At 42.9% G+C, this 15,763-nt stretch overlaps 2 protein-coding genes across 2 annotated transcripts; one reads left to right on the top strand and one right to left on the bottom strand.

Moving 5' to 3' along the window:
* Positions 1–2,720: 2,720 nt before the first annotated feature.
* LOC104573150 (uncharacterized) lies at positions 2,721–6,137 on the bottom strand. Its single transcript, XM_088527664.1, has 5 exons — positions 6,067–6,137; positions 5,088–5,243; positions 3,295–3,423; positions 3,059–3,196; positions 2,721–2,827 (listed from the first exon to the last, which is right to left on the bottom strand). Exons 1-5 carry the CDS (start codon positions 6,067–6,069, stop codon positions 2,738–2,740), a joined length of 516 nt encoding a protein of 171 aa, XP_088383790.1. The 5' UTR covers positions 6,070–6,137; the 3' UTR covers positions 2,721–2,737.
* Positions 6,138–6,548: 411 nt separating this feature from the next.
* On the top strand, positions 6,549–10,623 carry BBS12 (Bardet-Biedl syndrome 12). Its single transcript, XM_010220332.2, has 2 exons — positions 6,549–6,612; positions 8,418–10,623. The coding sequence occupies exon 2, from the start codon at positions 8,434–8,436 to the stop codon at positions 10,576–10,578; it is 2,145 nt and encodes a 714-aa protein (XP_010218634.2). The 5' UTR covers positions 6,549–6,612; positions 8,418–8,433; the 3' UTR covers positions 10,579–10,623.
* The last annotated feature ends 5,140 nt before the right edge of the window (positions 10,624–15,763 follow it).

Genomic DNA, 15,763 nt, shown 5'->3' with positions numbered 1-15,763 from the left:
ATGACAGCAAAGCTTAATTTAAAGTTGCCATGTGATTGACATGTTTTGGAACCCAACTGAAAATAAATTCTCTCAAATTAGATGCTTAAAAGCCTAGTTAATTATCCCTTAGTCAGACTTTGGTATTCAGGTAAATATAAATCGCCGCTCCTCTTTTCCTTTTGTACAGAGGCTGAGCAGCATGAACCCCCAAACCTGGCTTCACTGGTATCGTGGGAGGAGGAGCCCCCCTTTGGGGCCATCTGAGTTCAACTTGCAATTGCCAGGTAAGCAGCAGCAGCCTCCCCCACGGTGTGGGTGGGAAAGGGGTTGAGGTGGCCCCAGGGGGAACCCTGTGACGGGGCAGGGCCTCGGTCCCCATAGCATGAGCAGAAGAAGTAGGAGAGGGGTACCAGTAATCTCCCTGCTCCCCCAAAGCTGCCCCACTTAGGATAAACTATTTGAGTAGTCTCTAGAACAGACGGCAGAAAAAAAAGTCTGCTGGGCAGGTTGAAGATTCACCGAGAGGCGGCCTTGTGTCTAGCCCAGAGAGGTGACATCCCCTCAGGGGCAGCTCAGCCCCCATTCCCCCCACAAACCCAGCTCTCAAGCTTGGCTTCAGTCAGGCTGTGGTATCTCTCTACCACGTACAGGATTGGAAATGGTAAAATTCTTGATGGAGCAGGAAAGATTCACAAAGATGCTGAAAATATTTTGCATACAACCACAGCACTGCTGCTTTAGGCTGCTGGTGCTGCTGCTCCATTTAAGCCACCACACGCAGTGGTTGCCTCGCTTGGTTGAAGAGGGGGCAAAAAAACCCTCAAGCTGGAACGTGAGCTAAAGCAGCATGTGGTACTGCTTCTTACATGGACATTGGCAAGTTCTGCGCTATTTCAGCCACTGCCTGAAATTCCAGACTTAGAATTTATAGGTAATGCAGACACAAAATTTCATCATCAGTAGGTAAGACTGTGAATCTTTTTCCTACCTTCACATGTTAAGCAATGGCACCAGAACAGGAAGAGAGAAGGGACATGCATCATAGGTAAACAACAGTCATTAAGCTCTTCCTGTGGCAGCATTAAAAAAAAATGTACAGTCACTCTAATAGGCTCTGGGATTCCCCATAGCTTCTATAACTTCAAATTTCCTTTTCTGAATGTAAGTGGTTAGTACTAGAAATTTTTAATCAGCATAGTGGAAGAGGGAGAAGAATTATGTGCTAGACTGCTGCACCTAGGAATTTCTCTCTTAGAAAGAAAAGATGAATGAAAGATAAAAGGTACTTGGTGAACCATGAACAGTTTTAAATGGTTCTTTGAAAATAAGGGTGAATAGTAAGGTACATTCACTGAGTCATAAACTTGCAAAACAGTTTTATTTCACACTATACAAAGTTAATACACATTTTAAAAAGCTTACACTATTTTGAGTTACATCTACTGCCACTGATGACATTAATAATGGGCCTCACAGATCTCTGAGTTTCCCAGGAAACTTAAGGTGACCCCTGTTCTCCCACAAGTTTGAGCTACTGCTGTGCCAATTAGAGAGGGTCTATTCAGAGAGAAAAGTTCAGGGTGCAGAACCGGGAGGGCTTGAGCTGGATGTGCCCACCCCATTTCAACATCAGAGGTAATAAACTTACAGGGAGAACATGGGTTAGGATCGTAGGATTTCCCTGCAGATGGAAGCTAACTGCCTAATTGCAAACTGTAATCGGGTCTGTAAAAGGGAAGGAAGTGTGGCTCTCCACACAAGTCCACAATTGACTGTGTACATGAGAAATAGCCAAGAAAAGAAAATACTATTCCCAAAATCAAACAGCTGTGATGGCTGAAATGAATTTTGATCTGATGGAGCTTTATACATTCAATGTTTCACAGCTGTCCAAGGTAGCAAATTATTTTTCCATTTCAGATGCAGGTCGTCCCTGCCACTTGACTGTAAACAGCCAAGGACAGAAATTACCCTAGGGAACCACAGCACGGAGCTTTTCTTACTTACTTGAAATAGTAACATAGTAAAAAATATTTTAACAATGTGGGAGTAAGTACAAAGGCACTACAAGACATTGCATGGTTACACAGTTAACTGATAAATGCAGGAGACTTCAGTTTTCGGACAATCATGGAATTATTAAATAACTGAACATATAAAGATGGCAGGTGGCTGTCAGTGAAAGTTTATATCGGGTTATCCACATTTGCTTCCCATCAGGTCCAAAAAAACTTGCCATGAGAATTCAGTGTTTCATACAGAAATAACCATAGGTATGCAATTGATTTTGAGAGTCATTTGTGGAAACAGGCAAAAGCGACATACCAAAAGATGACCTAAAAGACTTAAAAGGAATAGAAATACTGTGCTTATACTTTTAAGACTATAACATATAGAAGATTTCCTTATGCAGCTGTAGGAAACTCAAAGACAGCCTTTCCCCAAAGCAGTGGGAATTACTAGGCTTTGAAATAACCAATATAGAGTAGTTTTTACTCCAAATGGCAATTACCAAAATTGTCATTAAAAGATCCTATCTTGCAGATTCATCCTTATCCTTCATTCATGCAATATTTCATTTATTCTGGATACTGAAGCCCCCTTCCTCAATTAACATTTTTGAAAAAGAACGAACCAAAAATCTGTCCTTTCAGACCTTCTTTTAATGTCATAAAATATGTAAGAGACATTAGTCCTGTTTTTAAGTCTTTTCCAGGCCACCTTTTGAAGCAGCTGTAAAGCGAGGCAACAAACACTAATATAAGCTAGTTTTCTTCATGATTCTCAAAAATTCTTGCTCATTTACTTCTCCATCTCCATCTCGATCAGCTTCATCAATCATTTCCTAGAAGAAATATCATAAATTTGATCAGGCACTGACCTTGACTCAAAACTCTTAACGTTTGTTAAAAAACAACAAATCGGAAACACTTCATTTGCAGGTATAATTACGTATTCTATTGCTCGTCACACTTCTAACCCCTTAGCCCTTTTGTGTAGGCCCAGGCTTTCACTGGAGCTACAGAAGGTACAGGATAGGTCCATGCCCATTAGAACATGTCTAGCAAGTACTTACCTGAAGTTCTTCATCGGTTAAATTTTCTCCCAGCTCCTTGGCAACACGCTTCAAGTTTTTGAATGAAATCTTTCCTGTGCCATCATCATCAAATAATCTGAAAGCTTTCAGTATTTCTTCTTTTGAGTCCTTCTCACTCTAAAACATGAATAAAAAATAATAACACACCTACTACTGAGATACCCCTTTTCAGTATCTTTTGATACTGAGACATACATCATTTTTTTAATTGCTACCATTTTTTGCGTCATCATTGCCAAGAAGTCCTCAAAGTCAATGGTGCCACTTCCTTCTTTGTCAATATCTGCTATCATTTTCTTAATTTCCTCCTTCTTCGGCTCAAAGCCTAAAGCGCGCATTGCAACCTGCACAGAAAAGCCATTCTGTTAGGATGCCATCAGAATTCTAGTGATCCCTTTTCCAAAAGGGTAGCAATAACTTAGGGCAAGGAAAATAGCCTCAAGTCTCTTACTCGCCTATTTCATATTTCCCATCAGCAGTAGCAGAGGTCTGATATTCTTAAGGCTCAATCATATTTTCTCTTTGGTTCCATAGGAAACATGGAGTTTTTCTTTTTGAAAATAAGAGAAACTTTTGTGTCTCAGTCAGGAAGAGGTTCTAAGCTGAGTTTCTGGACTATAGCTCAGGAACGTGGTTCCTAAAGGGACTGGATTACTAAAATGGGACTTCAAGGGAGGTTCAAGAGGTTATGTCACTCTTTTTGAAATTTAGGGCAGAATGCCTATTACTTTTGATGGGTCCAGAATTACATGCAGTTAATTTACACGCTCTAGTACATATAAACAGGCAAAATCCATATCCCTAAGCTTGGCACAGGGGAAGAGGGACAGTACTTGAAAAATCATCCAAGATTGATTGTGCTGCTAGTCAAAGCAAAGCAAAGCAAATCTCAATCTCACAGAACAAAAGTACTAATGTATTAAATTTATTAAATGTATTATACTCAAAGGGAAAGCAATATTTAATATGGGGCAGAAGTTTTCTTCACAAAATGTTTTTTTTTCTACTGGAAAATGCCAATTCAACAAAAACTTAATATTTAGCTGGTGTGGTGTCTGACCAAGGCCTTGTGACAGGATGACTGAAAATGTTCCATTCCATTGTTCAAAGGGGAGTCCTTCCTGTTATAAAATATCCACATTTTGGAAAGAATTTTTAAAAAGAAAAATGATGTGGCATTAAGTGGTTGATGCTACAAAATTTCATTCCATCTTAAAGAACTATGTATTTTCACAAACATACTGCATTCTGATGACAAACACTCCTTAACCAAGTGTAAATACTTCCAAAGAACATCTTAGGGGACCCTTAACTTTCATGTAACGTGCACAGAAGTAAATATAGAGTGTATGTGAAAAATCAAAGGAACAAAGACAAGTAAGGTGAAAGGTCCAGGCTCTGAAAAACAAACAAACAGAAAAATCAAAGATAAAAATCAACAGGAAGAGAACTTGGAATAACCTGCCCTTGTACTTGAGGGTACTTCCCCGTACGCATGTTACTTAAACTGCAACTCAGATCGTTGTGTTGTTCTTTTATAAAAAAAAAAAGTGATTAGGGGATTAAATATATAAAAATATGGTTGTATCATTCCTGGATATGTGGAAAAACAATGTGTTTTGTTTTGGAATGAGTGTTTTGATACCGTGCAATTCATCCCAAAAGAACAGAAATCCAGTTCCCAGAAATAATGACCTTTTCCAGTTATAAGGATACTTAAGAAATGGGTACTGTTTCTTTAGAAACAGTTTAATCTCTACCATTCGGGTATTACAGCTTACCTGGCCTACCACCAATGTATTCAAGAAGCCTACTCTCAACCAAATCAGAGCTTTCTCAGCTTAACTGTGTAAACCTAACATCCAGTCAAAAATTCAAGCAGTTTCTGTTGTTCATACACCAAAATCATTTTAAATTGAGCAAGCTAGGGCGACACAAACAGAAAGCTAACAGCTACAACTTAGAAACTGAAGATGTTTCCATCCAACAAAACAAAACACTTAAAAACCTTCAGTTCTTTTACGTCAATGCTTCCAGATCCATCTGTATCAAACAAATCAAAAGCTTCTCTGATCTCCTGCTTTTGCTCTTCAGTAAGTTCAGGTTTCAAACCACTTTTCTTCCGCTGGGCTGTACCTAAGCCAGGCTTTCTGTAGTTGGATGCCTTCAGTGAGAGAAGGAGAGAAAAAGATAAGAAATAGCTTGCTTGTAGAAAAGGAAAAAAAAAATGTATATAACCAATAACTACAGTAACAGTAGCTATACTAAGGCTGTAGTAGAAGTGAGATGTTCTTTGCTGCAACAGGTAGGCACTGGGTGCCTCTGCATGCTTTTTTAGATTATCCTATAAGGGAAAGGAAGCTGTAGACTTTGGCAATCAGCAGATAGGCTTTATATTTTCTGCTTTAAACAGAAGGATCAACAAGCAATGCCAGCAAGAAGAACAGGCGGCATGGGAACCATCGCTCCCGGAGCTGAGCAGGGCCCTTTGCACCTCCTGCTGGCTGCTCTGGTTCCTCAGAGCTGGCCCGTGGTCCCCAAAGGGGAGCTGGGGCGCGGGTGCTGAGCTCGTGCACTACGATCCGCCCTTGTCGGAGGCCTCTCCTGCTTCTGGTGCTGGCGCGGGAGCGGGTCCGCCCCGGGAGCCCTGCAGAGGGGACTTGTTCCCTGAATACAGATTTTCTTCCGCTTTCCGTCTCCCGCGCTTGGGTTACCGCGCGGCACAGCCCTCTGCCCCTTGCCCTCAAGCACGCCAAGCTGTTTTTAGGGGCGACCTAAACTTCGGACGGGCTTTTGCTGCAAAAGTTGGCCAGTCCCGCAGCCTCTCTGGCACCTCGGTGCTCCAAAAGGCGGCAGACGCCTCGCGGCCCCCTCCCATCTGCACAGAGAAATGTTGCCGTCCCCCCGCCTCCCCAGCGTTAACTGACAGGCCGCGGACCAAATAAGGCCAGCGAGGACCCCGCGGCGGGGCCGGCCGGGGCGCTCACCATGAGGCCGCGGCCGCGCGGACACCGCTCCGGCTCGGCCCGCCACGCCACGCCGCTCCCAGCGGCCGCAGCGCGCCACGCCCCGCCCAACCACGGCACGTCCAATCCGGGAGCTGGGCGCCGCGCAGGCTCCGCCCTCCTCCCTCTCCGGGCCAATGGGGGCCCAGCGGGCTTGTGACGTAACAGTGACGCGCGGCTGCCTCGACGGTTGGCGGTGCGAGCGGCGGCGGTGTCCTGGCAACGGGGCGGCTTGCGGCCGTTGCTGCGCTGGCGCCCGCCCAGCGGCGCGGGGGGAGCCGCGGCCCGCTCGAGGCGGCCTGGCCGTTTGCTTCCTGCTGGGGGGCAGCCGGTGCGGAGCCCCTTTGTCTAGCTGCCCGTGGCTGACGGGGGTGCTATCCTCGTTCTCCCCCTTCTCCCTGCTTGCGTTTTTCCCGCTTTCTACCTCCCGGCTCCAAGCAGTGTGGAGCTCGTTTACCACGACCTTTTGCCTCTGGCTGCACTAAGCCGGGAAGCTTGTTCTCTAGCGTTGGCTTTCAGGTAGAGGAGGTAAGTGGTGACTGCCACCTGTGCACTTTGTGATGGGAGCGTAAGCAGAGTGTTTTGTGCCTAAAAAAAAATAAATAAGAATAGTTTTATGCCAGATTTACTCAAAGATGTTCATCTGGAAAACAAGTCCATCCAGAATTTTCCTGTGGCAATTTAACTCTCCTGGTTAAGGTGCTGTAAATCAAAGTAGTAAGTGTCTGGAATGCTTCTTGTTTGCTAGAGCACCCCCTGAAAATCTGTGAGGGCAAGTATAACAAAATGTGGCAAAGGGTGAGTTTTATTCTGCTCATTGGCCTGCAGAGAGAAGTAATGAGGCAGAGAGCAGTAGGTGAGGGTGCACGTCAGCTCTGCAGAAGCTTTCTGTGGTCAGTGTCCTCTCCATGCCTGTTCTTCACTACTGGTTTTGTTTGTCCATTTGGTCTCCAAGGTCTTCCTTCTCTTGCTGCCTTTGCTTGATTCTGAAGTATAACCCCACCTGACTTTTTACCTTTTCCACCTTAGGCCGGGTGGAAGAAAAGTTAAAGGGCTGGTGGGAAAGCAAAGTGCAGCTTTGGGTCCGGTTCATGTTGATTCCTACAGCATGTTAATTTGGTTATTCTTGCCAAAGTAATATGCGTAAAAGAAAAGGGGGGGGAAAATATCACAAGATCGTAGATCACGCATCTTGCCAAAAGTTGTGCAAGCAGCAGAATAAAAGCACTTTTTCCTGTAAGCCCAGACCGTGCCTTCATCTGTTTCTGCAGCCAAGCCTTGGGTCCATTTGGTTTTCCAGATGAAGTTTCAGAGGAAATTTCAGTTAAGCACCTTGTAGTTAGTTGCATTGAGGTTTGCTGTAAATATCTTGGCCTCATAGAAGGTCCTGCACCAACCCTGGTTAATCTATCTCGCAAACAGCCCTGGCTTTCTATTAATTGAAATAAAAACACACTTCTAGTCAGAGAAGAGCTTATGCTGCTGGTCTGCAGCCCTTGCTCAAGAGCACGGGGAGAGCAAGTGCTGGAAAATGGAAATCCCTCTCTCCAAAACCTTATAACATGTAGAGAACCCAGACAGGGAGCATTATTTGGCCTGTTTCATCTAGTTAATTTATTTAGATTCATTATTAAAAGATGAGGGAGCGTTAGTTTAATCCATGTGGTCTAAAAAGAGGGAGCATGCGTTTAATCCATGTGGTCTGCCACAGCACTGTCTTGTGGAGAAGATTTTAAGGGAAAGAAGGTGTTTCTTTTTGGCTGAATAGAAGACCAAAACCTTAAAATCTTGGCTATTTGCTGTATGTGAGACAAAAGGAAGTGGCATTTCTTTTGATATATGTGAAATGGGGTATTGGTGTGTGTTAAAGAATTGGAATAAAATCAGGTTGATTATCCCTTTCCAGATTTGACTGCTGAAGTCAATGGCATAACACTTGATAGCAAGAGATGTCTGTAGTGAGGGCTGGGGTTGCACATAAAGGTTTCCTTCCTGCACTGAGAAAGTCGTGCTCTAAGATGACTGAAATTCCAGCTAGCTGTCCAGGAGAGGAATGGCAGTGCTGTAAAACCTGTACTGCTTCATGCTTAAGAAACCACTGGAATTAATAGCATTTTGCTATAATGCCATGGAAAAATCTTCCCTTGGCACCTAGCAATGTATCATTTCATTAAATGCATCCATCAATGTCCCATAACGAGTGTGCTGGATAAAGGGCCGTTTCATGCAGAGTGCGTCACAAAAGGGCTGTGTTCAGCGTTAGCCTGTTAATTTTTTGTATTTATTCTCTGGAGTACTGCGAGGATGGGGCAATAAGTTTGTTTTGTTCACAGATGCTGTGTGCTGGCCATGGCTTTCAGGGAAGTGACTGCGAAAAGGCATGTTGGACTCGAGCAACTTTCCGCCTTTGCGTTAGCTGGAAGAACACTGCTGGGGCCAGTGAAGTCGTGCAAGTTTGTTGTGGACGAAAGCACCAACCAGAGCGTGTTGACTTGTTCCGCAGTCAGGCTCATCGAAAGTTTGGATTTAAGCAGTGCCGCTGGACAGCTTCTTAATGAAACCATTCAGGCACAGAACAAGGAATTTAAAACCGGGATGAGTAGCCTGTTGTTTCTGGTCGGCGCGTGGAGCAGTGCTGTGCTAGAGTGCCTCCAGCAGAACGTGCCTGTTTCAGTAATAGGGTCTGTGATGGCAGAGGGCTTGCACTCTTGCTGTGAGAAAGTTCAGTGTCTTGAGCTATCAATACATGATGTAAATAAAGAACTATGTTCCAGCAGTGCTAGGAAAAGCATTTTTGAAAACAAAACTTACTACATTAGCTCTAACAGTTTTCTAAATCCTCAAGTGTGTTTTCAGAAAGGTGCTCCTGCATCAGAGGAAGTTGCTGTTCCAAGAAACGTTCATTCCTGTCCAGATGATAGTTGTAACTTTAGTACCAGCTGTTTGGTTTCAACTTTGTCAGACTTTGGTTCAGTAGCTTCCCTTGTCAAACCGGTGGATGACGAAAGTAAATCTGTGATTTCTGCAAGTGGTGTTATCACATCCAGCTGCAACAAAAAAAAATTAAGTCACAGTAGATACTTCAGCACTCTAGCAAAATGCAATTTTTCAAGCCAGCTAGGCAATTTGGAAGGTTATTTCTCAGGACAATCAGCATATCCATGTGAGTGTAATGGTTTTGGACATTTGGCAATGGCTCTGAGCCACGGAAATGGGACTAGCCTGAAACTGCTACAAAACATTATTGCATATCAACAGCGGCGAGCTGAATGTGGTGGGTCTTCCCAGCTTAATGTCACAGAAATTGTGACATGCTGTTTACTGGGCCTGCCTGAAAGTTATTCTTGTGTTTGCCCAGGCTTTATCACATTAGTATCCCCAGAACAAGCCTCAATTATCAACTACCTTCAAGACAAACCCCTGAGGATCCTGCTGATGGATGGGGACCTGACTGAGCAGTATCGTCACTTAGGTTTTAATAGGCCACATAATGTGAGGACCATATCGGAAGCGCCCAGCTTGCAGGAAGGCACCTCAGAAGATGTGTGGCTGTGCAGCGCGTTAGACGTTCTAACGCGTTTTGAGGTCAACTTGATTTTGGTCAAAGGAAACGTGTGTGAAAAACTGATGGAAAGATGCATGGCAAACAACATCCTGGTGATAGGTTCTGTGAAAGCCCGTGTGCTACGTGCGCTTGGGGAGGCCTCGGGCGCCCAGGCGGTGCCGTACCTCGCTCAGCTGCATGCCCGTCACCTCGGGAGCGGGGCCCACGTGCAGGTGTGGAGGGCCTGTGACGGGCATGCGATGGAGCTGCGTGAGCTTGTGCCAGTTAGGATAGACGTGCAAGGAATTCCCCTTCTCACGGCTGTGCTCACCACTACCGTCGCTGCCAAGCTGCAGCTCATTGAAGACCAGTTCTGGACTTTTGTGTATCGGCTGCATCATGCTTTAGACGAAGGGAAGGTTTTTCTTGGTGGTGGTGCAGTTGAGCTCTTGTGCCTTAGTCACACTCAGATGCTTGCAGAACAGTCTTTGAAGCCAGCAAGAACAAATGCTGAGAAAGAGTTTCACAATCCTTCTTGGCTGGCAGCGTCTTTGACCGAGTGCAAGTCAGTTGTGCTTCAAGCATTAGCAAGTGGCTGGACCCAGTATCTTTCAGCAATTTTGTGTAACACTGCAAAAGCAGCGTCGGAGATTGAAGCACGTACCTTAATCGAATGCCACCTCAAAAAAGCAGCTGACTATGGCTCTCCCTCAGCATATATACTGAAAGAATTTAGAAGAGGTGTTGTGGTCCAAGGTGCTTCTGATCCCTTCACGGACCCTGCAGTGGATTTCAGTGTTTATGATAATGTTGCAGCCAAGATGGAGGCGTGGCGGAGAGCTCTGGACTTGGTGCTGCTTGTGCTTCAAACAGATGCTGAAATTATCACAGGTCCTGAAAGGAATCGGTTGTTAAACTCAGATGTGTCCAATGAATTTGTGTTTTTATAGGGCTTGCAGCTTGCAGACTTTATTTATCTGTCTGCGAGTCAGTGGATAGAAAAACTCAGGTAAAATCAGCATTTCTGCAAAGCTTATAAAGTAAACACATAGACATGGTTATGATGTTAGAGTCATATAGATGTCATATGAAGCATTTACAAGCTAGATCTAATATGCAATTCTGAGTAATGAACTATGGAGAGGTAAATCCAGTGCAATGGACTTCTCTCGCCTTATTTAGCAGAGCAGGTGTGCAGTTCTTTATCACCTATCCGCTTGGTATCGGTCTTGTTTAGTTGGAGAAAAATTTAATACCTTAGATACGCTTACACACTCCACATGTTCTGCCTGTATAATGTGTTTGGCCTTAGGAACTATGATGTCATTCATATTTAATGTCTGCTAAAGGAGGGCAGGGACTTCTTAGACAATATTGGTATATTTGCATACTTGTCTGTATTAAATGATACTATATGTGAAGATGTAATTAAAAACACATAATATTGTTTATTAATATAGCATAAACATAATCTTTATTGATATCTTTCCAATGCTGTACATTGCAAGTATAAGAGTTAGTTTATGAGTGTTATATCTTATAAGTGATTGTTTTAATAGGACTTACTATTGCATGCTTATTCAGGCCATATTTATTTTTGAAATATATACGTTTTAGAGTTTCTCAGCTCAGTACAACTTCAGGCTGAATCACCCTTTTGATATTAAACAATGGATGCATCTGCACAAAGTTTTATTTTACTTAGCAAGTTGGATTTTAAGGCTGACTCCTTTGGGTTTTTTTGGTTATCCTTGTAGAGAGAAAGAATGTAGTTGTATTGCCAGAACTAAGTAATATGTTGGCTAAATGAATGAATAACTGAATATGAATGTATCTGGCTTATTGAGGCAAGAACACATTACCATATTTTAGCACTTAAATTTGCAAGCATAGCCAAAGAGAACTTGGGTTTTGTGGCAAGAAAGAAGTGGAGTTTTTGTGGAGATGATTTTCTGAAACTGGTATTTTGATTCATTCTTACAGTGAATGTCTCATGAGTCAGGTGAAGGCAGAATGGAAAAAGAATGTAAACAGTGGTATGGAAGCTGATTCCTGCTTTCAGGAATTCTTCTTTCACTGACTAGAAGTCCTATTTTCATTTTTATTAATAAGAGAATCCATCTAAATGTTTTTTTTTTTCCTGGAACCATCTTCTGTCCTAATATATATTGTGTATATATATATATGTATGATTTATTACATCATATATACTCAGATCTTTCACAGAGCTATTTACCCAAGTCATTCACATTAGCTGAATAACTGGTGTGGTCAGCATGTACTGAAAAGAAATATGTGGTAAATGAAATTAATTATATATTTAGATACATGTATGTAATAAACACAAAAGCAGTGTTACACAGTATGTTTGCAAAGGTTACATTGAGAGTTCTCATTGCTGTTCTGCATGTTTGTTTATACATTCTACTTGCGTGGAAGTGGAAGGCTCTTACAATGAGAAGGTTGAAGGAGCCTATTAATTGCAGTTGTCTTTCAGAAAACCTAGGATTTTTTTTTCTGTGTCCTGAACAACTATTTTCATAGTACTTAGCCATCTCATAGGAGTTTTGTTTTCTAACAAACTCTAGAATTCAGTGGGTTCTGGCAAAATATCATCAATAGTTGAGGAGTTTATAATTTTAACTTTAAATGATAGCACCTAGCAGCAATCTAGTTTAGATTGAAGTTTTAATCATCCTGCAATTATATTTTCATTATTGGTCCATTGACATTTGGTGTTCAGGTGCTTGGCTATACTCCAGATATTCCAGGACAAGCGAGAGGGGGCATTTGATAGGTCAAGAAACAGAAGGAGCTAATGGATGATAGGTGAGGAAATGGAAACACAACATATAAATATAAATGAACACTGTTGCTCTGCAAATTTTTAGAACTCAGACTTGACTTTATACTGTTTTTTGGAGCCTCCTGTACAGAGCATTGCATAATCCCGGCTCCCAAGAAAAGATCCAGTTGCACTTTATTTGAATAATAGAGTTGAGTGGATTATGGAAAAGCTGCATAGAAGGATTGTACTGAAGTGGTCCAAATGTCTATTTATAGGGCTCTTAGACATTGAGAGCTGACATGCCAAATGCTGAGAAAATCCAAAATGATGTAATTTTTCCGATTGGGCTTTTAAAAAGCACATAATGGTACATTTAAATATTGCAGTGCAGAGATTTTCTAAAACAACCCTCAGCCATTATATTTTGATTATTTAACTAACTTTTCTGCAGGCCAACCAAATAGAATACCTAGTTAATTTATAAAATATACTATTCCAGATTATTTTAATGACAGTGGGAGGGTGCAGTCTGGTGGGGCTAAGGTAGTTCTGAAGCTTCTAGGGCTAAAGGAGAAAACCTGAGCTCACATGAGAGCTGGCAGAGCTTGAGGCAGTTTAGTTGTACTGACTTTCTTTTGATGTCCCTGGCCAGGATTTCTGCAGAGACTGGGAGGAGGCATTTTGTGGGGGGAAATCTAAGCTCTGAGGAAAGCTAGTGACGAGAGATTTTCAACTTTAATCACAAGGAAGAGGTGACTGCCAGAGCTCTCAGGCCACCAGCTGAAGGAGGACTGAGCCAGAAGGTGCCTCTCTGCCTCGAGGGGTAAGTTGTCCTGTCCAGGGAGACAGGAGCAGTGGAGGCGAGAAGCTTCCAGTAAGCTGAAGCTTCCCAGTTGGTTCTTACCCTACTTTAAATAGTAGAAATGAAGTATATGCCTAGATGAGGAGCAGTTAAGATGCTTTCATTAGCATTACACTTACACTGAGATGCATTGAGAAGCATCAGCTGTATTGTAGTAGTGTTTTACCTGCTTGTTCAGAGAAAAACTATATTTTGCTCTTTTACTTAGGAGTATCCCCTTTCTGGCACATTACTTTTTCTCATGTTGGGGTCTGTAGTTACTGAGAATAGAAAATTACCTTTTGCCCTGTTAATGGAATAAACTTATAAAGACAAACTTGCACAAAAATTTTTTGTACAGTCTAAAATGACACTGTCAGCTATAACTTATATCTATCTTCTCCATTTTCTAAGTGCCCATAGGCCCCCATAAAATGTCTCTGGTTGGATGTACAAGTAGCATCCTCTAATTTAATAGTGAACAAGTTTATTCTCATGTCTGCATGTGGAAGCTGTCTACCCTCTTTTTTTTTTCCATTTTGAATGTTTTGATATATTCTTGCTAGTGTCTGATTTGTCACGAATGCTACCAGTGTGCGTCTTGCCCCATTTAGGGCATTAGGAAGATTCTTTGTCAAAAGTTCTCTGCGGTGGATCAAAGTACGCAGGGATCTTGCAGCAGGCTGGCAGCAAGGACAGGCCTTCTGCTATGGAAATCTGGCCAGCTTCCCATAGCCAACACGGAGGAATTTGCCTTGGACTCGCACCAGCTGTGCATGGTAATGAATGAATGAAATGTCTGCTTACCTAGTTTTAAAAAAAAATCTCATTTGCCTTTAAGCTTCCTTATACTCTGTTATATGACAGGACAGTCAGTCGAAAAACATGGCAGAGCTATTGCTTTACGGATATGCTTGCTGTAACTGGAACCAGCGCAGCTACCTATTGTTGTGTGTGGCTTCAGCATGCGCTTTTGGGAGAACCTTTAACAGCAGAGGTGTATTTTAAGCTTTACTTTTTTGTACAAGGAAAATTGGCAGAGAGTCTTAAATTGCTGAATTGTTTTTCTACAGCTACCCTAAAATACACAGATCTAGTATTGATGGGATGTAAATGGTCTATTTCTGTAACAAAAATGCACCTTTGTTCCTCTGAGATCGTGGCTTGAGCTCAGTTCCCCAAAACTGCAGTTAGAGCACAGTTCATGGGGCAGATTTGGAAAATCAAAAACTCTGTCCCTGACCAAAACCTGTCACTTGCCAGTAGTGTTGCTGCATTAATTAATTGTAAAGACCATGCAGGACCATGACCCTTTCCTTTCAGGATGGTTTCTAGACCTGCTAGGAATGAATCTGCCCTCTGATAGGGCTTTTTCTCCGTAGAAGGCACTGCTCCAAGCTAGCAGCCAGAGACACGGTCAGTGCCATTGAAGGAAGGCTGAGAACATCTGAGGTGCGCGCACAAGCTAGAGACTGGTTTTCTTCCTAGCTGGCAGAAGGAAGAAAAGAACATTCCGCTCCATCTGTTTGGGCTTCCTGTCTGCTTATTCCATTAGTAATATCCATTTCTTCAGACTTTAAGACACCCACAGTGGTTTCTTCAGCTGCATTTCAGAGATGGTCTGTTGTTAGTTGCATTATGTTCCTGAAAACTTGGTTGCTTGCAGTTTGGAAAGTGCAGTCGGTCTTTGTGTGTGTGTGTGCACGTGTGTGGCTTTGCATGTTTGGGACTGTTGTGCTGTGAGCCAGGCTGAATGCTGAGGTCGTTGTGGAGGTGAATGGTGCCCAGCAGGGCTGGAGCTGCTGGTTATGTGCAGCACAGGAAGCTGAGCTGAAACCTTTTGCCAGGACCTTTGCATGTCCTTGCAGATACTTGCAATGCTTGCAGGTGCAGAAGGGGAGAGGAAGGAGTGTTAACTGGAGGCAGCAGTTCCCCTGCACTTTCCCTGCAAGCCCCTAGCTGGTTTCTTGCAAGCTCCTGCCCACAGTGTGACTGCTGGCTCCTGCAGCGGGAAGGCAGCTGGGGGGATGTCTGCGGTGGGGGCACATAGCTAGAATCAAGTAAGCAACATCTGAGCTTGTGCCGCTCATGTTTAAGGCTCCTGCTTTTGCAGCTTCATCTTAAATGAAAATGCTTCTTTTAAAGTTGTGCTCATAAGGCGCCTGGGTTGCTGGCTCCATGATGACTGTTCTTAATAAGCACATAACTTCCGTCAGGTGAGGGAGGGGAATCTGCTACTACTGACAAGTAAATGGGCAATTGGATTTTTCAAATGTGTGCTACTAGATTTCATAGATATGTTCATCTAATAAAATGTGACACTCTAAAAAGAGAGTCTCTAAGTCCCCCCTGCAGGATTAGGCAAGAATGATAGCTGCTTTATGCCAGTTTGGCAGGGATTCAAAACAAAACTACAGTATTTAGAGGGAAAGAAATTCTTAGGGATCCAGTGCTACCCCCAAAAATAGAATTTTTAAAAAACCACTAAAGAGTGAAATTTTTAGAG

The sequence above is a fragment of the Tinamus guttatus genome, unplaced genomic scaffold, assembly GCF_059628265.1.
Source record: "Tinamus guttatus ecotype Peru unplaced genomic scaffold, ASM5962826v1 Tinamus_guttatus_pri_ptg000288l, whole genome shotgun sequence".
Taxonomy (NCBI): Eukaryota; Metazoa; Chordata; class Aves; order Tinamiformes; family Tinamidae; genus Tinamus; species Tinamus guttatus.
The sequence above is the reverse complement of the archived record's forward strand: the minus strand, read 5'-3'. Positions and strand labels throughout refer to the sequence as shown.